The sequence below is a fragment of the Alexandromys fortis genome, unplaced genomic scaffold (genome assembly GCF_014885135.2).
Source record: "Alexandromys fortis isolate MF-2015 unplaced genomic scaffold, M_Fortis_MF-2015_v1.1 scaffold_82, whole genome shotgun sequence".
Taxonomy (NCBI): Eukaryota; Metazoa; Chordata; class Mammalia; order Rodentia; family Cricetidae; genus Alexandromys; species Alexandromys fortis.
Genome location: NW_026067963.1, coordinates 1305834 through 1328538, shown reverse-complemented (window position 1 = coordinate 1328538; position 22705 = coordinate 1305834). Strand labels below are relative to the sequence as shown.

Genomic DNA, 22705 nt, shown 5'->3' with positions numbered 1-22705 from the left:
GGGAACTGAACTCGGGGCCACTGGAAGAGCAGCCAGGGTTGCTAAGTGCTGGGCCACCCCTCCAGCTCCTCTACATGAAACTGATCACAAACCAAAAAGTAACATTAAGGGATGGGTGCTGGGGGGATGGCTCAGGGCTTAAGAGTACAGCAGCTCTTAGAAGACCCCAATTTAATACCCAGCACCCCCATAGCAGTTCACAGCTGTGGTAACTCTGGTTCTGCATGGACCAGTACCCTTTTCTAGGCTTTGTAGCCGTTATAAAGGATTACAACAAAGGGTCAAGCCGTTAGTCAACAAATAGAACAAATGAGCTGGAATAGACAGTTGAAAAAAACCACACACACACGGCCTGTTTGTCATGTTTGCCATTCGGTCTGTTTTTTAGCTATTTTAAAAAGTGTTCAGTCGATCTACCCATCAGGGAAATGCAAATTAAAACTACTTTGAGACGCTGCCTCACCCCGACAGAATGGCCATCATCAACAAATGTGGAAACAAACGTTAGCGAGGATGTGGAGAGAAAGGAGCCCTTGTTACTGTTGGTGGAGATGCAAATTAATACAGCCATTGTGGACGTCAGTTTGGAGACGTCTCAAAACATTAAAAATAGAGCTACCATATGACCCACCTATTTCCCTCCTGGGCACACACACGGAGAACTCCATAGCCTCCAGTACCCCATGCTTATTTATTGGAATCAGCCTAGTTGTCTATCGGCAGATGAATGAGTAATGAAAATTTGGTATTTGCGACAGGTGGAATGCAACTTGTTGGGTAACAGCTTCAGGTCATGAGGAATTGCGTCAGGCTGACTGGGCAATAGCCCCAAGCCATAAAGAATTGCACCACCCTGACTGTTCCACCTGCCTGCAGAAATAATAAGTCTGGATGACAAAAGTAACTTACTTCCAGTCAAATCCCATATAAATAAAAAATAACAGCTACAACTTCTTGTTGTGTGTGTGTGTGTGTGTGTGTGTGTGTGTGTGTTTGTGTGTCCCAGCCCCTCTAAGAGCTCTCAGCCTTCATCCTGAAGAAAGGTTGGGACCCTCATTGTCCCATAAAGCAGTGTCAGCCTATGGAGGCTGAGTGTGTCAGCCTCTCTCCATGGCCTGCGGAGACTGAATGGGTCAGCCTCTCTCCGTGGCCTGTGAAACAGAGTGGGTCAGCCTCTCTCCGTGGCCTGTGGAGATGGAGTCTGCCTCTCTATCTCATGTTTTTTACACTGCTCAGCTCTAAAGAAAAATGAATAATTTTTTTGGGGCAGGGAAATGGATGGACTTAGAATGTGCAATGTTAGACAAGGTCACCCAGTGTCAGATGGGAAGGAGTCTGTTCTCTCACGTGTTTGGAATCTAGCCAGTGTGTATAAATGTGAAGAAATGTACACGAGGGTTCTAGAGAACACAAGAAGAGCTGAATGCAGGCAAAGGACATGAGCTACGAAAGAGACGTAAAGCTAATGATCTGTATTTCCATAATCCTGTCACGGATATCTTGGTTTGGGTGGTGAGTGTATAAAATGTATTCAGTAATTAAAACAGGGAATTCACTGTGAGGTCTCCCAGCTTTCACCTTGAGTGACAGTTCCAGCTGCAAACCCATTAAGTGGTAGAGACTTTGGATCTGGTTAATTTTCATGTAGATGTATTTACTTGCAAGATTTTTTTAATAATAAAGTTTGTTTAAAAATAAAATTTCAAAGATCTTTAGCATACGCTTTTATAACGACGTACTTTTGGAAGAAGTGTAGACATTATTATTAAAATCACTGAAATTTTATTTAAAAAGCAATCAGATTTCCAAATGAAGGAATAGTGATTTCAACCCCAGCAATCCAAAGGCTGAGACGGGAGGATTGCCATGACTTCGAAGCCAGCCTGGGCTGCAGAGAGACCTTGTCAACCAAACAAACACCTGAGGGGTGGCTCAGTTGGCAAAGTGCTGATTCAACCGTGAGGACATGAGTGCAGATCCGCAGAAGCTGTAAGAACGGAGCAGGAGCATGGCTGTATGCTCCCATCACTGAGGAGGCGGACGCAGGTCCTTACCTGTGTTGGCGAACACCCAATGAGAGACCCAGTCCAAAAACATAAGGTGGGAACACCTGAGGAAGACGCCCGGGTCATTGTCTGGCCTACATGTGCACATGCATGAACACATATGCACCCTCATGTATATGGATACCACACACACACACACTTTTATTATGTAATTTTAGGTGTCTATAACACAATTTAATAACTTCATTGAACTACACATACAAGCAGACACACAAATGCTTATTATATGTACTTTTATTATATGTAATTTTAGGTGTATATAAAATAATAACTTTTACATTTTAGTTTAATTTCATCAAACTACACATTCATGCAGATGACAAACACATATTTACTATGTGTAATCTCAGGTTATAATGATTCCCTACGACATGTTAAAAATCCTTAACATTATTTACCCGTCCTCCCCTTATTGTCTTTTCCCACCTAGACCCCCTCCCACTTTCCCTGTTTCTCCCTTCCTATCACCCCCCCCTGCTAGTCTGCTAGGCTCAGGTGCTGCTCCCCCCCCCCATGGCCCTTTTTGCTTTTCTGCTTTCGAGGGTCACACCAGGTCATGTACTCATGTCTGAAGATTTGTGGCTAGGAACCACAGATGGGAAAGGACATGTGTCGCTTGTCTTTCTGGGTCTGGGTTCCCTCATTGGGTATAATATTTTCTAGTTCCTTCCACTTCCCTACCAAGTTCCTGATATCACTGTGTGTTACGGCTAGACATATGTACCACAGTGTGTAGCGCCTTTTTATTATCCACCAGCTGCAGCTGAAGGACGTTGAGGTTGTTTCCATTTCCTGGCACTGGAGAGTGGACAGCAGCAAAGCTGGCTGAGCAAGCATCTGTGGAGAAGGATGTCAAGTCCCTCGGGCGTGCGCCAAGAGGACCACAGCGGAGTCATACGGTAGATTCATTTTTAGCTTCTCAAGAATTCTCTGTGATTTGCATAGTGGCTCCACCAATTTGCCATCCCACCAACAGTGACTGGGGTTCCCCTTCCCCTACACGCTCGCCAACTTCGACCGTCAGTTCTTTTCTCAACCTTAGTCGTTCTGTCTGGGCCAACAATCAAATCTCAATGTCATTTTTCATTCCCTAATTGCTAAGGATGACAAACACTTTTTTTTTTTTTTTTGGTTTTTCGAGACAGGGTTTCGACAAACACTTTTTGAGATACGTATTAGTCATTTTATTTCTGCTTTTGAAAACTCTCTGCCCAAGACCTATGGCCCATTTGAATTGGGTTGTTTTCTTCATTCTTTGTTTCTTAAATTCTTTATACAATCTATCAATTCTCTGTCAAGTTATCATGAGTGTCCTCAGAGCCAAGCGACCACCATATTGGGGAGTTCAGTCATATCCCCCCCCTTGCAGAGGATCATCCCAGCTAGGCTGTTTGATTGATGGTTTACACCCCGCCCCCAAATATAGTAAAGAAGGGCAGGAGATCTTCACCAATGTCCAACTCCTTCCTCATTGTCTTAGGATTTCTATTGCTGTGAAGAGACACCATGACCGCAGCAACTCTTATAAAGGAAAACATTTAACTGGGACTGGCTTACTGGTTTAGTCAGTAGTATCATCGTGGTGGGAAGCATGGTGGCATGCAGGCAGCCATGGTGTCGAAGAGGTTGCTGAGAGTTCTACATCTAAACCAGTAGAAGGAGAGTGATATTGGGCCTGGCTTGAGCTTCTGAAGCCTCAGAACCCATCCTCAGTGACACGCTTCCTCCAATGAGCCACACCTGATAGCGCCCGCCTGATAGCACCCTCCTGATAACACCCACCTGATAGTGCCCTCTTGACAGTGCCATTCCGATAGTTCTCATTCAAAAGACAGCCCAACAATGTTAACTGACTACATACAGGTCATCATAATTCTATGACTGATGGAAGTTGCCACTCTCTCCTAACAAGTATCAGTGCTGACCAACCTGAAAGATCATCACCGGTTCCCAGAAGCCATCACTCCTCGACAGCAGTCTGTCTTCCTCTGACGGCTAGTGCTAGAAGATTCCAAGGCATGGAGCAGGGACACCCCAGAACCAGGCATGCTCAGATTCTAGGTCCAGGATTCTTTCGCCTCTGTTGTCAGCGGGACCCATGGGATGATGCTTAGACATCCCCAAGGCCAGGAGATGAGTCTCAGGGACTTTGAACTGGGGTTTCTGAGGGTCTTGGCATGGTTAAGACTCAGACTCTAGGAGAATGCATGTGACGGCCACGAGCCTTTGGGGCTAGCGGTAGAATATTACGGTTTAAAAATGAAAGCTCCAAGCCTTTGGGGCTAGCGATAGAATATTACGGTTTAAAAATGAAAGCTCCGAGCCTTTGGGGCTAGCGGTAGAATATTACGGTTTAAAGATGAAAGCGCCACACAGGCTATGAGAAACACTTGGTTGTCATATGGTGGGGATATTTGGGGCATCCATGGAAACCAGGAGGACCTAGCTGTAAAGAGTATGCCACTGGGGTGAGCTTCTGAATGTGGCACTGAGCCCTACCCCACTGCTTCCTGCCTGCAATGAGGCATAGAGACATCTTCTGTGCCATAGTCTTCTCATCTTCTGTGCCATAGTCTTCTGCCTTTCTGTGGGCTATCTCTCTCTCTCTCTCTCTCTCTCTCTCTCTCTCTCNCACATACATATATATGTGTGTGTCTTGATTATTATGACATTAATTAATATTTAAGTTCATAAAAAATAATTTCCCCAATAAGTATATTATTTATGAAATTCAGTTTCCAAGTCTGTTAATCAGACTAAAAATGGTAAGAAAAAAATAAAAATTCACACTAAAATTTATAATTTTTATTTGCTATTGTTGTGTGTGCATTATATGTTTGAGCACATGTGGAGGTCAGAGGGCAACCATTATGGCGTTAGTTCTTTCCTCCCACCTTATGTTGGTACCAGGGACGAACTCAGGCCAGGCTTGTGCAGCAAGCCCTTTTACATCCAGGGCCACGTTGCCAACCCCACACTGGAATGAACTCTGACTGGTCCACACTGAGTAAACTGTGAGGTGATAATTCTGTATACTGAGTTCACTAAATAAAATGTAAACACAAACTATCCCAATACATAAATAGAAGCTTTACACATCCAAAATATAGCACTATAAAACATATCTACAGTTTAATGAAATGCTACAATTTTCACTATAAATTATCTACAATACAGAAATATACTTTGACAGCATCTTAAAGTTCAGCGATAATTCACACGCTGACAGTGATAAGATTATGTCGTATAATAATGTAATAACCCTTTAGCAATCAATTGTAACAAGGATCCCAATGGAAGGACGAGACTGGGCACATGAAGAAAAATGTCTCAAAATGGCCAAAGTACCATTTTGAGGAATGCAACAGTACAGTCTCCCGTTTCTGAGTAAATGATGCCGAGAGCGAGGGGTTGTCGTCGTCAGGACAAGCGGTGTCTAGAGAAAGCCTCAACTCTGTGGGGCAGCAGAGCACAAACGCGGATTGGAGAGTCAAAGCCACCAGATGGTCACTCCACATTGCTTGCAAACAGCACTTTAGAGACACGTGTCCAAGGCAATGTGGGTTTCCCATGATCCAAAGCTGCTCGCTATCGCACACCCCAATATTTCAAAGCCTGTGAGACAAACCAACCTGCAGCCAGGCGGTCCTGGGCGGTGCAGACAGAACTATCTAGACAAGGTCCTCTGCTCGGCAGGTGCATGGAAAGCTCTGATGATATTTAAGGAGACACTTGGGTGCTCTTAAAGTAATGGTAATTAATCAGTGTTTTTATATCTACATCCACAGTTGTGATGGAGGATTTCTGGAGATTTGGGGGTAATTTGTTTTTCAAATGGACATATTTCCAGAAAAGTACTCACTGAGTTAAGAACTGTTACTACTATACTTATTTCCAGAAAGAACATGTAATCTTTTACAAGTAAATCAGTTTACAAATACACCGACAAATCTTAAATTACATCTTATTTCCATATATCCCATATCATGTAATCACAGTAGCAAAACATTTGTTGTAAATTTTATCCTTTAAATAAAACCCGCGACTGGAGGGGAGGGTCAAACGCAGTCTGACTGGAACGCGCTGACACAGGGGGCTCAGGGCATCAGTGGCCATTGACCCAGTGGGGCTTATTTTCCGTTTCTTCTTTTAGGGCTCTTTGCTCTTTTCGGTAATTGGCTGCAGTCCAAAATGTTATTTTTTTGAGAACTTGCTGCAGAAGTTTGGGAGGTAATAAAGAGATCTGACGTTTTAAAATGATAGCATTTTTCCCAACGCAGTCAAGACACGACCTGTCGACAAAGCATGAGAGAACGGTTAGCTTCTGAACCCAGGATTCATTGTGTTATTTTATGTATGTGTGTATCTGTGTGAATGTATGTCATGAGGGTACAAGTACCGCAGAGGCCGGAAGAGGGTGCATAACTCCTGGAGCTGGAGCTGGAGCTGCAGAGGGTTGTGAGCCACCTGCCATGGATGCTGGGAACCAAATCTGGGTCCTCTGGGAGAGCAACCAGTCCTCCTGACCTCTGAGCCACATCAAGCTTTGTTTGTTTGTTTTTGTTTTTGATTTTGGTTTTTCGAGACGGGGTTTCTCTGTGGTTTTGGTGCCTGTCCTGGAACTAGCTCTTGTAGACCAGGCTGGCCTTGAACTCACAGAGATCCGCCTGCCTCTGCCTCCCGAGTGCTGGGATTAAAGACGTGCGCCACCACCGCCGGCTTTTGTTTGTTTATTTTTGAACATTTTTATATATCATCAATGCTTGCCAGCATCCACAAAGCCCAAAAGAAAACAAAAATATATGGGCCCACTCTGTAGCCCAGGCTGGACTCAAACTTGAGGTGACTCTCCCATGTCACCTTCTCCAGGTAATGGGGTTACAGGAGTGTACTTATCATGCCTGACAAGCTAAGTAGTCCCTTTTCCTTCTTACAAAATCAATGTAAAAAGTCTAGATGGCAATGTGTTTGTGTATACACACATATATTCTTTGTAATATGAGAGAGTTTTTTAGATCACTACAATAATCATGCTTTTTATACAATAAAGAGGTCATATCTGAGCAAAAATCAAGGAAATAGAAAATGCAATTTGTCACACATAATATTCTTTCATTAGAAGATTCAGGGATAGAGATATACCTAAAGGGAAGAACACTTGACAGTAAGCATAAAGGCCAAAAGAAAAGCAAAACTCAGATGCCAAGGACAGGAAGACCAGTGATGAAATGAGAGAAGACAGAGGGACAGATGGACAAGACACCGCGTCACACTAACTTATTAACTGTCTATGTACCAGTAATCATAAATAAAGAAGAGGGGGGAGTGGAAATGTTACAAAGCCCAGTATAGTCACATATGAAATTCTCAGAAAAGTTAAAAACTAAAAATTATAAGTGCTGCCAGATAGTGGTTGCACACACTTTTAATCCCAGAATTCAGAGGCAGAGGCAGGTGGATCTCTGTGAGTTCGAGGCCAGCCTGATCTCCAGAGCAAATTCAAGACAGCCAGGGCTACACAGAGAAGCTGTCACGAATAAACAAACAAAAACAATACAGAACTTATGAAACTTGCGCTGGAGAGATGTTCAGTGGTCAAGAGCCCTGGCTGCTCTCCCAGAGGACCTGGGTATGATTCCCAGCACACACGGTGGCTCACATACATCCGACACCTTCCATGGAAAGCAGGCATGCAGGTGGTGTGCAGCCATAAATGCAAGTAAAACCCTTGGACACAGAAAATAACAATAAATCTTCTTAAAATTATGAAACTTGCATATTTCCTGTCATCTTTTTTGCTTTACCTTTTGCTCTTTTCTAACTACCTCTTTAATTTGTTTTTGATAATTTCAAAACTAATTATAAAATAAAACATTTCTGATTTCTAAAAGAAAAACAAGAGTGGATTTCTTTCTTGTTCAGTGTTTGCAGGGCTGGAGAACTGGACACAGGTCACTCTTGCCCACCATGCACGGGTCTGCATCAGCCTCCGGCGCTTGCTTTAGCTGTCACTGGCACAAACATTCCATGTAGGTCTGAATTCTTTGAGCTGACCCCCTCATCACTCGTTCTTATTTTCATAGGGCCTTTTCCTTCCCATTACTAAGTCCAAATAAGAAGAGTTAAGAAGTTCTGGGTGTAGAAGTACAGGCAGATTTGAATTCTGTCCCAGGTAGATGCCCAGCTCTGCTCCTATGCTGGCACCCCAACTCCTGTGACCTTGTCGTGGTGTTGCGGGAGGTCCTTCCACCCCTCCAACCAATAGCTGCTGTGATACCAGCCCATTGGGGCGTGGTCTCTCTCCTTTTAAAAAAGCGGCTACTTCCTCTGCTCTCTCTCTTCACTTCCTGCTCCGGAGGAGCAGGAACTCCGCAGGAGACTAGACTCCCTTCCTGGTTGTGCAGATGGCTGTTGTCAGGGACGGTGATCTGTAAGTTTTTTCCCCTTTAAATAAATAACACCCTATTAATCATAACTCCAAACTGGTGTGGCATTGTTCGTGACTTACGCCTTCAGTCATGGGGAGAAAGAGGAGGAGGCAGAGAGGAGCCAGCCTATGAAAGATAACTTTCAGTGGGCATTTCCTGGGAGAGGAAATCAACACAGGAAACCCTTGTGTCCACATCCAAGGAGCTCATGAGCAAAGGAAGTAAGCGTCTAGCTGATAGAAACGCCGAGTGCCCGTGATGGAAGTCCTACGGCTCTGAAGGGCTCCGCAGAGATGATTTCAACAACACAAGTCAGGGAGTGTTCTGGGTGGGACCCCCATGCTAAGACCTCAGGACCTCAACAAACACTCCCAAAGCCCCGGAAATGAAAGATTAGCTTTAGTAGAGAAAGCACAATTCAGTCAGAGGATCAAATATAGCTGGAGATCAAAGCGGGCACAGCAAGATGCGAGGCAGAGAGACGGAGGTTGGGCAAGAAGTGGGGCCACCAAAGAGCATCACAGTGCAGTCTGCCGTATCAATACTCCTGGGAATTTCTCCCGAAAGGATCTGTATGTACACTTTCCAAAGAGGATCCCCGAGATGACTTCGTACCTAAGTTTTTTGTAACAGCCCCAAACTGCGAACATACTAAATAGCTATCTTCGGTCTGATAAATCCTGTCCATAAGAGAGACCCTTACTAGCCTTTCTGACATAGATACAGACTGTCATGCTTAGTGACCACACAGTTACATGGGACATACCCACACGCTGGAAAATACCATAAGACAGCACATCTAGTTTGTTCATATATCATATATATGTATATACATACACGCACATACATACATGTGTACACATGTGTTCCTACTAAGGCTTCCAATGATTTCTGCCCTATTCATGATTCTTTTCTCCCAGCACTTCAGAACAGCCAGTGACAAATGCCTTGACCTAACATTTAAAATAAAATGAACACATTACTGCAGTGTGGATGATTCACCACGGGGAGTAGGCACCACAGGAGAACTATGTTCCTGTCACATTCAAGTGTGTGTGTGTGTGTGTGTGTATGGCGGGTGTTGTACATGAGTGGTCGTGCTGTATGCATGGGCACATACATGTTCATGCGTGTGTGCATATGTGCATATGTACATGTAAAGTGACCGAGGCACCCTCCTCTCTATGATGATGATGATTCTCCACATATTATTACTGATGATGATACTGATGATGATTTGACACGGGGTCTCTAACTGAACCTGGAGTTCAGTTGTTTGACTAGCCTGACTGATGCCAGCCAGCGCCAGGAACTCAAAAGTCTCCACCTCCCCAGTGGACTTACAGGCACCCACTCTTGTGCCTAGCTTTGAATATGGGTGCTGGGGATCCACACTCAGGTCCTCATGTCTGCATGGCCAGCACTTTACTGACTGGGCCACCTCCTTAGTCCTCATGTTCAAATTTTGACATATAAGAATACGTCCAGCATCAGCTGAGTACGGGGGCCCAGTGTCGGTCTCCAGCTCCCAGGCCCCCTTATTTTCCCTTCCGCTCATTCTAGCCCAATCACTGAGCCACGACCTGGCTCACCATATGCTTCTTTAGTTGCTTGGACACACTTCCCACTAGCTGTACCCCAGCTGCTGTGTCAAAAAGAAGAGCATCCTGTTCAGTCAATGTCTGTCTGTTTTTCTCTTTTGCTAAGATCTACTTCCTCGTGACTGCGTCGTCTGGGTGTGAGGCACATCTGCAATCCCAGCATCTTGGAGACAGAGGCAGAGGACCATGTGTCCAAGCAGCTAAACAGCTTTGGAGTTAAAAGAATTCCTTCATCATCATCATCATCATGACTTGGTTTTTTGGGGACATGCTTTCTCTGGTTGTCCTAGAACTCACTCTGTAGACAGGTTAGCATTGAATTTAGAGATTTGCCTGCCTCTGCCTCCAAGTGCTGGACTTAAGGGTGTGTGCCACCAATCCCAGCTTAAATTCCTTTAAGTGTATCTGTTAAATATATTTATACCATATATTATATATGACATTAGCAGACATATTCTGATTTCCAGAAACTTGAACTATAGCCTCCCCTCCCGAGTGATGAGATAAAGATTTATTTATTTTGAGACACGGTCTCACTATGTAGCTTTATGTGGCCTCGTACTTGCTATCTAGACCAGACTGGCCTGAACTCACAAGATCTACTTGCCTCTGCCTGAGTGTGCAATTAAAGGCCTGTGCCACTACATCTGGCTTTTATTCTTAGGCAGATGTAGATATTTTCTTGAATTCAAGTGATAAACTACCTGTAAAATAGTATGACGCCTCCCCAAAGACAAGAGATTATCACATATTCGTAGCTCATATTCTGCCTTTTGTTGTTTAACAGACATTTTATTACTGTTAAAGCCAAGCTAAAGTAAACCGAGCAGAGACTTCACCATGCTAACAGTTCCGCACTGTTAAGGACTTGCAGCCACCACACCCGCCATCCCCAATCTTTCCATCCTCCTTAGATGAAACCCGAACCCATGTTAGACCAACTTCCCATTCCCCAGCCAAGCCTCTGGATACCTCCAATCCACCTTTGTCCACAGCGTGTGCCCACTCTGATACCTCTAATCCACCCTTTGTCCACACGCGCGTGCCCACTCTGGCTACTTCAGACACATGGAGCCACACAGCACTGGTTCTTTTGTGACTGACAGATTTCACTAGGTACATCTTAGAGGCCAATCCACATTATAGCTCATGTCAGAATTTCTCTCCTTTTAAAAAACTTAAAATTTTTATTATTTGTTTGTTTGTTTTTTCGAGACAAGGTTTCTCTGTAGCTTTGGTGCCTATCCTGGAACTACCTCTTGTAGACCAGGCCGGCCTCGAACTCACAGAGATCTGCCTACCTCTGCCTCCCGAGTGCTGGGATTAAAGGCATATGCCACCACCGCCTGGCTTTTTTATTATTTAAAACATTTTTAAGTTTAAATATATTTTGACCATATTCTTCCTTACCCCAAATCCTTCTAGATCCTCTCCCCTTCCCTACCCGCCCAGCTTTAGGGTTTCTCTAAAAAATAGAAAAGAAAAGAAAAGAAAACAAAGACCCAATACAACAATAATCCCCTAAAACCAAACTCATTCCATAGCTGAAGAGACTGAACTCCTCAGCCCCTGTGTCCTCCTCCGAGTACTGGGATTACAGACACCAGATGCCATATTCTGTATATACAGAGCTGCAGATTGTTCCCAGGGCCTTGTTAATGCTGAGTAAACACACACTTCTACACATGACATTATGTATGTGGAAAATACTGTATTTACTTACCTGAGCAGTGAATAGGGCTGTGTCTGAAAGATCAATAAATCATTACAGTGACCCTAGTCAAAAAAAAAAAAAAAAAGGTCTTATTAAGGATTTAAAGAAAATAACAGCTTTAACTATAGATGATTTCTATTGTATAAGTATAAAACAGTCAATAAATTTCTCTTTAGCTAGTAACACACATGTACACGAGGATACAAGTGTACACAACCACAGACATACATCTGCATACATGTTTTTCCTATTTGGAAGCATGAGGTTTACAAACACAAATTTCAGTAACCAAAATTTTACCTAATCAATACCCAGTATAATTACAAATTTAAAAATAGGAGACAGCTCTCTGAGAACAGTAACAGAACTTGTTAATATTTGTTTCATTAAACAGATTTCTGCCAAATTACTCTTCCCCTGAAAGGTCCTGTGCACTGTCTCCATCTTCCAGGTTCTCCTGTGGCACTGATGCCTTCCTCTGATAGGCAGGCAGGTCCCCCAGTGAGTGCCACCTCCTCCGTGTTTGTTTTATTCTTTTCAGATAAGATTTTTTTATACAAATCTAAAAATGCCTCTGACTTTTGACTTCTATTTTGAGTTCATTATGACATTTGCCTAATTTACTTATTAATGAGTTAAATAAAATATTTCATATGTGTTCTTTCAAAAAAAAAGATTTTTCTATACAACTCAGGCTAGCCTGGAATTTAGGCTACTCTTGAATTTGTGGTGATTCTCCTGCCTCAGCCTCCCTAGTACTGTGAACTAGCAACCAAACCACACCTGGCATCCCCATGATATCTTCCTCTGTATTGAAAATGTTATTATTTATTTTAATATTTTATTTTTGATATAGGGCTTCTCTGTTAGCCCTGGCTGTCCCAGAACTCACCCTGAAGAACAGGCTGGCTTTAAACTCAGAGATCTGCCTGCCTCTGCCTCCCGAGTGCTGGAATTAAAGGTGTGTGCCACCACCAACTGGCAAAGATTTTTAAGTTTTTCAAGACAAAGCTTCTCTCTGTAACAGTCCTTGCTGTCTTGGAACTTGCTTTGGAGATTAGGCTGGCCTCGAATTCATGGAGATTCACCTGCCTCTGCCTCCTGAGAACTGGATTTAAAGACTTGTACCACCATTACAGGGTAAGTTTTATATTCTGAGAAGAAGGTTTTTATTTTTGTTGGTTTTGTTCATTGTTCATTTTTAAAATATTTTTAGACAGAGTCTCTTTGTATAGCACAGGCTGGCCTTGAACCCTCAATTCTTCATCCTGAACTTCCTGAGCAAGTGCTGGGTATAGGAATGTACCACCAAGCCTACCTTCTAAACAAGGGATTCCAGTGCCAAGAAAAATAAGACAAACCACTAATGTTCCACTGGGGGAGGGGCAGTGATGGGACTTGAACCCAGGGCCTTTTCTGTTTAACTAAGGCAGCTAACTATTTAACTGGCGCTAGAGCTTTAGTTAAGAGCACCGCGTCCTGGCTGGAAACAGTCTAGGGTTCACTGTACTGTCTGAGCTGGTGGCCACACACTACAAGGTCAACCCAAGTCTCTGCAGAGAAGCCACCTTTTCTCAAGGTCTGTCACTCTGCAGAAGCCATCTGTGCCTCAGGACAAGCAAGGGAGCTAGTGCCTTGTTGGCAGCTCTGGCTCGCTGTGGCCAGCCCTCATACTCAGTCCTGGAATTCTTCAGCAGCCTATGCAAACTGGAGCACCCAGTGCCTGTCCATCCAGTGCAGCAGGGGGAGTGGCCAGCTGCTCTGCACTTCCCATGGCCCACGAGGGAAGGAACAAATATAAGATTTGCTTACTGTATCCAAGAAAAGTAAGTTATCTTTGCTCCCACCAAAGACCATTATTTCATTTTCTTTTCCCAAGCAGGCCGTGTGCCATAACCTGTGATGGAAAAGTATGGACAGAGTGAGATGCTGTCAGGGAAGAGAGTGCACATCACACAGCCGATTCCAAAGCTCACACTCTGAAGTGATCTATGCCACAGGTTCATCATGTTTCAGTCAGAGAGATGACTCCTGCTAACTCTGTCTCAGCTCCCAGATTTGCTAAGTCCCTTATCTTATACATATTATCCCTGAAATGAATTTAAAGGCTCAATTCCTCAAGTGCAACAAGCACCCTTTCTAGCACCTTCGGTGGCCTCCACGTCAATTCCTGTCACCTTTGTCCTTCCTCTGCGCTCTGCGTCCCATCAGTTGACAAATGCACACGGAACCCCGGAACCCCCTTCCTACGTCTACTTCAAAGCCATCACTCTAAAACAGCATTAGTACAGATTTACATATCAACACACATATAAATATTTAATCTTTTTCTCAATTGTCATTTGTTAAATAACAGAAAGATCTATCATAATCTGACTTTACACAGTCTGGTGAAAGATTATTTCTGGACTATGGTGCGAGACAGCATGGTGTCTGCAGAGGATCCTGCGGTCTGCTGTATCTGAATATCCTGTGAGGGCATTTTCATTACACTAGTCAACTAAATCTGAGAAACTGTTATGGTGCTATTTGATTTCCTTTAATAATAACATTGTTTCTATAATATTTATCCTACAATATACAACAAATAAATAGCATTTTCTTTCTCAAACTGTTCACATTAATGAATATACCAGACTGTTGTTTATTTTCAAAGATGGTCTCACGTAGCCCAGGCTGCCACCAAACTCACTACATAGCCAATGACAGCCTCAAGCTTCTGGTCCTCCCGCCCATACTTCCCAATTCTAGGATCAGAGGAGTGGACCATCACTACCTGCTCAAATGGTTAATAAGAAAAAACATCTATCTCTACAGTAACTTGAAAGCAAATATGTCTAATAAATTACTTCAAATATCTCCTAAAAACAACTATGATTAAAGCTAACCCTATTCCAATCTATTTATTAAAAATAGTAACATTAAAAGTCGATCAGTTTTTAAATTACTTTATTAGCCAAGATTATATATTTAGCTAAAAGTAACATTTTCAATTTTGCAACTATGTATAAAAAGTATATAAATCATTTCCAATGAACATAATTAAAATGACAATTAATTTATTCAGTTAACATGAAGCTTATTTGAGAAGTAAGTATTTTGCTTATGGTTTCCTTATCGACACTGCATTCTGTCCTAAATCTTCAAACTCTCACTGGTTTCCTTTGGGCTTACCTGGGCCTGGTGTAAGGTAAATGTCTCAGTTGTTTCCAACAGTTTGTTGTGATATTGTGAATCCAGCAATCACCTGTAATATTAGGGCAGTTCAGAAATGATGATTAGGGCATTGGTTATAATATTAATGTTGTTTACAGGTTTGTCATGTTATACTTGCATCATTATCTTGGGTGAGTCTGCATATTTTTCATAAATATTTTAAGCATCTACAAAGCAAGAGTGCCCCACACCCTAGAGGCAACAACCATCAAGGTTTGGGCTTATACTCAAGTCTACTTAGCACAAGTGAGCCCTGGGCTCAATGTCAGCCAAAGAGAAGAAAAAGGAAAGACAAGAGGGGAAGAAGGAACAGGAAGGAGGAAGAGAGAGAGAGAAGAGAAGAGCTCGGCCACATGTGCTCTGTTCGTCTGTGTTGTCCTTCCTATGACTTCTTAGATCTTGCATGATTCTAGGTCTTGCGTGATTCTCCCCGTAAACATGGCAGTACACATTGCCAAGATGAATGGACACAAAACTAAATGTTCTGGTACCCATGCAACCAAATCTTCATCTTACTCTATAAGGAAGGGTTAGATCATTCAACTTCCCATATGCTAATGATCAAAAATAGTAAGCCTAGGTCTGGAGAGATGGCTCAGTGGTTAAGAGCAGTGTGCTGACATTTGTTTATGTTTTAACAAATAAAACTTGCCTGAAGATCGGAGCACAGAGTTAAACCACCAGAGGCCAGGCATTGGTGGCTCATACCTTTAATCCCAGGATTCGGGAGACAGACAAATAGATCTCTGTTAGTTCAAGGACACCCTAGGCTACGTGAGATTGATCCAGTCTCAAAAAGAAAGAGAATTTACACAAATCCCATGCCTTTTACCCCAGCACTAGGGGTGGAGACAGGAGTGATATGGCCGGGCAGAGAGAGGAATATAATGCAGAAGACAGGAGTTCACTGCCATCTGAGGTTTGGGGGAGACAGCTGCAGTCTGAGCATCACCCCTGCACCGGTAGGTAGTCTGAGGTGCAGTCTGAAGCGACAGTCTAAGCACAGAACCCCCCTTTGGTCTGAGCACTGGTAGAGGTAAAATGTCTCTTTAGTGGCTGGCCGCTCTGCGTCTCTTCAGCTTTCACCCCTAATATCTGACTCTGGGTTTTATTTATTAAGACTAATTAGAATTCATGTTATAGAGCACTGGCTGCTCTTCCAGAGGATGCGGGTTCAATTCCTGCACCCACGTGGCAGCTCAGAACTGTCTATAACTCCAGTTCCAGGGGATGTGGCATCCTCACACAGACATGCATATAAGCAAAGCACCAGTACATATAAAGCAAATAAATTTCAAAAGAAGAGCCCACAAGATGGCTTAACAGATAAATGCATCTGTAGTCAAGTCTTGAGAGTGGTTCCCAGAATCCACCTGGAAGACGAGAACTGACTCTGTAAAGCTGTCCTCTGATTTCCACACCCATGTCATGGCACATGTGTACATACACACAGACACACAAATAATAAAACGGAAAAAATAGTTAAGAAAATAATCTAACATGTCAAACCCAGCCATGCATACCCTTGGTCAGTTGTGTGTCCTGATGCCGCAATTTACTGATACGAAAAGAACTTCACTGGAAAACTCACAGCTACTAGAATCAGCAGTAACAGGAGCTCCAGACTTCTGAGCCAGAGAGACAGCTCAGTGGATCGCAGTGCTTGCTGCCCAGACCTGAGGATCTGGGCTCCGTCCCTGAAGCCCACAGAATGGCAGGAGATAACCAACGCCCACAAGCTGTTCTCTGACCTCCACAAGTCAGTGTGGGACACACACACACACACTACATACACAAATGAATAAATAAATGTAAAACAAACAAACAAAGCACCAATGAGAGGAGTTACAGGATCCCACTGAGCATTCTGTAGTTCTAGAACAAAAAGAAGACATTGGCTTCACCTTGCGCTTCCAGCCTCAGGGAAGACTGCGATTCACATTCTGGCTTACAGTACAACAGCTTCTGGACAGACAGTCCGGACGCAGGATCATGGGATGTGGGGAGGGAAGGGGGCTTTAAGTTTTCTCTCTCTGTCCTCTCTCTTAGAGCCTTGACCAAGTACATGTCAGGTAAACATTCTACCAGTGAGTTATAATCCCACCCTGCAGATATATGGTTAAGAATACTGGGAGAAAAGAATGACTTCAGTATAACTATGAACTATAATTAATCAAAAAAAGAAAAAAGAGAGAGAGAGAGCAATGGCTCAGAAGGTAAAGGAACCAGCTGCAAAGCCCAGTGACCTAAGTTTGACCCCTGGAGCCCACATGGTATTAGGAGAGACCCAACTCTCATGCTGTCCTGTCTTCCACACATGCGCATAGGCACATCTCACACAGAACAGGAAGAAATGAAAAACAGTTTCTAACCATCCACACCCCCAGGACAGAGGCCCCCTCAGGCTCCCACACGCCTCAGGCAGGGACTGGGACACGGATACGCCCTTCCCCGATGCCTGCCACCTGGGTACTGCACACCACAGGACTTGGGGTAAAGGAGGAAATGACCGTATGCTAGGCTGTATGGACTTACTCAGAGGAACATTGTCTGCACTTAGTCCACCAAATAGGAAAAGCTTGTCATCAGCGATTGCTGTCAGTGTGTGCCATGACCGAGGTTTAGGGCTCTCTCCATTAACAGAAATCCTGCAGCAAGGGAAAAAAATTAAACTCAAACTTTGAATTAAACAAAATGAGGTTTTTTTTTTTTTTTTTTTTTTTTTTTTTTTTTTATCATCTCAGGTCGTATTTTTCCCCAGCACAGTCTCATCACGCAGCCAGGCTGGCCTCTGGCTCACAGAGCTCCTGCCTTGGCCATTAGTGCTATGCACTGAGCACCACGCTCATCTCAAATCTTCTGTTTGTTTTTTGTTTTTGTTTTTTGAGACAGGGTTTCTCTGTAGCTTTGGGGTCTGTTCAGGAACTAGCTCTTGTAGACCAAGCTGGCCCCAAACTCACAGAGATCCCCCTGCCTGTGCCTCCCCAGTTCTGGGATTAAAGGTGTGTGCCACCACCACCCCAGGCTCATCTCAGATCTTAAAGGAAAATTGCGCTGGGGAGTGGAGGTGCACACTTGCAATCCCAGCACCCCAAGATCGTGCATTTGAGGCTATCCTGGGCTACACAGTAACTTCAAGGTCAGCTTGAGCTATATACAGAGATCTTGCTGGGAAAGAAAGAGACAGGAAAGGAGGGAGGGCAGGGGAATAAAGAAGGGAGGGAAGGAAGGAGAAAGAATGGAGGAAAGAGGAAACAAAGGAAAATAAATACTTTGGTTATAAATCATTTAACAAGTACGAAAATATGTTTTGAAAGGAGACTACTATAGCCTTGCCCCCCAGCAACAAGAACGAATATTAATTTGGCCCAATCTTTAAGGACTTCTACGTGCTTGCTAATTGTGCTTCCTAAGAACACAGACTGGATCACACACTGCTCTGCACCTCATTTCTCTCAGTATGACTTTCAGGCTTCCACAGAGCAGTGTCTTTTGGCACTGGAAGCCTGGCAGCCCTGGACACAGATCCTGTGATGTAAACAATCCTACAGCAGACAGAAGGACTGAGATCAAGCTTTGTACAGGCTTTGTTTTTATTTTTAGTTGGGTTTCATTGTTTTGGTTGTTGTTGCTGTTTGTTTTGCTTTTTTTTTTTTTGGAAACAGTTTCTCTACATAGCCCTGGCTGTCCTGGAACTCACTCTGTAGACCAGGCTGGCTCAAACTCAGAGATCTACCTGCTTCTGCCTCCTGAATGCTGGGATTAAAGGTGTACGCCACCGCTGCCCAGTGCTTTTATCTTTTGTTTATTTTTTTATTTTATGTGCATTGGTGTTGTGTGTTTGTGTGAGGGTACCCTGGATCTGGAGTTACAGGCAGTTGTAAGTCACCATGTGGATGCTGGGAACCAAATGCGGGTCCTCTGGAAGAGCAGCCAATGCTCCTAACTGCTGAGCCATCTCTTGTTAAAAGTTGCAATAAGCATTTTTTTTAGATTCATACGCACACATTCATATCCATAAATATACTTGCATTGTCTTCAGAGAATTCCTGAGTCAAAATTAAAGTTAAACTTTCTTTTCTTTTTGTTTCTTTGTGACAGAGTCTCACTCTGTAGACCAGGCTGTCCTGGAACTCACTCTGTAGACCAGGCTATCCTGGAACTCACTCTGTAGACCAGGCTGGCCTGGAACTCACTCTGTAGAGCAGGCTGTTCTGGAACTCACTCTGTAGACCAGGCTGGCCTCAAACTCCAGAGCTCTACCTGTCTCTGCCTCCCGAGTGTTGGGAGAAAAGGCCTGCACCACCACCGCCCGCTCCCGTGTCTAGCTGAAGCAAACTGTAGGCTACCTTTCGGGAAGAAACTGTGCCGGCCACAGCTCAGCACGGGTGGCCTCGGGTGGCCTCTGGGCACCCGGTCCTTCTGGGAGCTGCTCCTCTGTGTCCTTCCCACTTTCCTACTAGATTGTCGGTTTTTCCCCTCTAAGAGTTCTTGGGGACTTTTGACTTCAACTTTCTCTCTAAAAGAAAAAAAAGGCTATAAATAAATATTGCTTTCAGTTTACTTCTGGTTTCCATTTCCAATATGCCTTTTAGTATTTTGTGTACTTTTTTTTGTAGAGAAATCTTTAATCTTTAGCTGATTTTATGAATAAGTCTTTCTTACCGAGTTCAGGGTTACATAATTTTTAATGCCAAAGTTTTAAGAATAACTAGATATTTTCTTCACACACTTTTAGTTTGTTTGTTTTAAGACAGTGTTTCTCTGTAGTTTTGGAGCCTGTCCTGGAACTAGCTCTTGTAGACCAGGCTGGTTTTGAACTCACAGAGATTCGCCTGCCTCTGACTCTCAAGTGCCGGGATTAAAGGCGTGCGCCACCACCTCCCAGCTCTTCTCACACTTTTATGGTCTTATTTTTTTATTTGCTGGGGTTTGTGTTGTTTTAAAGACAGGGTCTTGCTATATACCCCAGTCAGGTCTCAAATTTGCCATGTAGCCAAGGCTAACCCCAAACTCACTGTCTTCCTGCCTCAGCCTCCTGAGTATACAAGTGAGATTACTTGGTGTAGCACTGTGTCTGGCTAATCACAGTTTTATTTGTGTATGTGTGGAGGCCAAAGGCCAGCCACAGGGTTGTGACTCAGGAGCTGTCTACATTAGCTTTGTTTGTGTGTTTATATGTGACAGGGATTTTCACCCGCCTGGAACTTGCTGGCTCAGGAAGGCTGATTGGCCAGTTAGCCCTAAGAATCCACCTCTCTCTGCCTCCCTAGGGCTGTGACTGGAAGCTCACACACCATACCTGGCTTTTTATATGGGTTCTGGGGACCTGAGCTGGGACCTCATGTCTGCTAGGCAAGCACTTCCTGGCTGAGCTACTTCCCTAGTCCTCGTGGTTTTATTTATTTATTTGTTTGTTTATTTATTTATTTATTTATTTATTTATTTATTTATTTATTTTTCTAGACAGGGTTTCTCTGTATAGCCCTGGCTGTTCTGGAACTCACTCTATAGACCAGGCTGGCCTCAAACTCAGAAATCTGCCTGCCTCTGCCTTCCAAGTGCTGGGATTAAAGGTTCATACCACCATCAACTAGCCTATGGTTTTATCTTTAATAGTATTTATACTTTATAATAATATATAGCCCTGATTACACTGCATTACAGGCATATCCAAGTTAATATGTAATCTGTCTTTCATCCATTTCATTATCTAGGTGAAGGTGTGTAGAATGATTCCACCAGCCACTCCATCTCCACTAGACCAGTCCCCAAAGAATACTTACTCTAAAGCCGATATTTTCACATGATTCTTTTCAACTCTTACTATTTTTATGCTTTGTATAATTTGCACAAACCCCATTTAGCTGACTGTGGTACCTGGAATCCTTTCACATGGGGGGCTGAGGCAGGACAACCAAAATTCAAGGCCAGCCTGGGCTACTTGGTGAGATTCTGTCTCAAAAGGGAGGGAGCAAGGGAAAAAATTTAAATTTCATGTTTTTTATTTAGATACATAGTCTAAAAAAATATCAGCTCAATGTCAGAAACCCAAGTTTGGATTCTGCCCACACCCCCGCCCACACCCATCCCTCCAGAGTGGACCGAGGACTTCAGACTCACCTGCCAGACCAAGTCCAGGTATCCAAGTTTAGATAGTGTAGGTCATTCATTCTAGTTTGCTGAAATAAAACGCATAATGATTGGACAGCATTTTAACTCTTTTATGGAATAAAATGTTAGTTTGCAAACAAGTTCAGATCAAGCACGAATTGCCCTAGTCTACTGCGCACTAGAAGCTTAAATACTGGAAATCAATTCTAAGGATTAAGAAAATTAACATGGAGCTCCCAGAATAATGTGCCAGAGAAGCAAATGGAAGAGATGGTTTAAAGTAACAGCTTAGATGTTAAGAAACTAAACATTCCTGACCCTGCACGCAAGTGGAGGGTCCTCACTAAAATACGATTACAAATCATGTACAACAGTGTGGAGGGTCTCCTTGGGAAACAGAAGACAAATACAAATCAGCACTAGGTGCAGCTTAATCTCGTAGGTTATTTGAATGTTCAGATGCTCCACAGAGTCAGAGGACAAGTTTTGATAAACATCACCCATGAAAATATCATTTCCATTGAAAACACTGACCAAAACGCGTCCGCCAAAGATATACCCTTTATTTCCCAGAACTGCACATGAATGCGCGGCTCGTGGCTGTGGCGGAACTCCACCCTGCAAGCAGAGATCAGAACAGAGGCAGACTTGAGGCAGCTGTACCAGCCACATCCTGTGCTCAGTCAGAACTACAAATAGCTTCTTCAAGAAGAAAACGCACCCCTCTGTCCTTAAATGCCCACCACCCCGACAAAATGAAAGTTCATATAAATTTAGTTTGAAATAGAAAGATTTTAAAAATCAGATTTAAAAAATCTCTCCTCTTTTCTTCCCTTACTCCACACCAAAGATCTAATATTACATCACAGAGACTAAGAATTTCCTCATGGCCCCCAAAGTCCTCAAATTCACAAAACAACTTCAATGATGGTTTAAGTCAAGCTTAAGTCCTTCTCATTTCCTAGGCAATATTGGATTTTAGAAGTTGGGTTTTTTGTTGTTTTTCTCTTCCTAAAATTCTTAGACTATATAAAAAAATACTTCTCTATCCTTTATCTTGAATGAAGCTCAGCTGATGTTTGAGGCTCACTTGAATAACCGTACTGAGATCCAGCTGGTATAAAGAATTAGCATTTACCTCTGTAACTGTTAAAGTGAGACAAAATCATTTTAAAAAGTTGGTCCCTAGAGCTAGAGGGATGCTCACCGGCCAGGAGCACTGACTGGTCCTGCCGAGGACCTGCTTCAGTTCCCAGCACCACATGGCAGCTCACAACCCTCCGTAACTCCAGTTCCAGGGGATCCAACGCCTCTTCCAGGCTCCTCAGGCTATACACACGTTTCCCACATATCCATGAGGTCAAAACACCCATTCACATAAAATAAAAATAAATCTTTAAAAGGTGTTGATCTGTTTGATTTCTATATACTGTTTAAATGAATCTGAATTTATGTTTGGTTCAGAATAAAATAATAGTGATAATATGTTTTCTCTTGGTAGAATCGCATGTAGCTCATGGGTTTGTAAAAACACAGGTGTTGAGCTAAGGGTACAGTTCCATGGTG

The 22705-nt window shown here is 43.3% G+C and overlaps 1 protein-coding gene across 4 annotated transcripts in view; it reads right to left on the bottom strand.

The window, feature by feature from the left end:
* Positions 1-4856: 4856 nt before the first annotated feature.
* Klhdc1 (kelch domain containing 1) overlaps positions 4857-22705 on the bottom strand; it is a 36423-nt gene continuing 18574 nt past the window's right edge. For 3 of the 4 annotated variants that reach the window (XM_050153669.1, XM_050153671.1, XM_050153668.1), the window contains 7 exons: positions 21674-21757; positions 21149-21207; positions 17561-17673; positions 14984-15056; positions 13622-13706; positions 11819-11871; positions 4857-6358 (listed from right to left, as the gene is read on the bottom strand). In XM_050153669.1, the coding sequence (XP_050009626.1) occupies positions 6172-6358; positions 11819-11871; positions 13622-13706; positions 14984-15056; positions 17561-17673; positions 21149-21207; positions 21674-21757 (654 nt within the window). In that variant the 3' untranslated portion in view covers positions 4857-6171. The remainder of the gene's footprint in view (positions 6359-11818; positions 11872-13621; positions 13707-14983; positions 15057-17560; positions 17674-21148; positions 21208-21673; positions 21758-22705) is intronic. The other variant, XM_050153670.1, reaches the window with a different exon arrangement.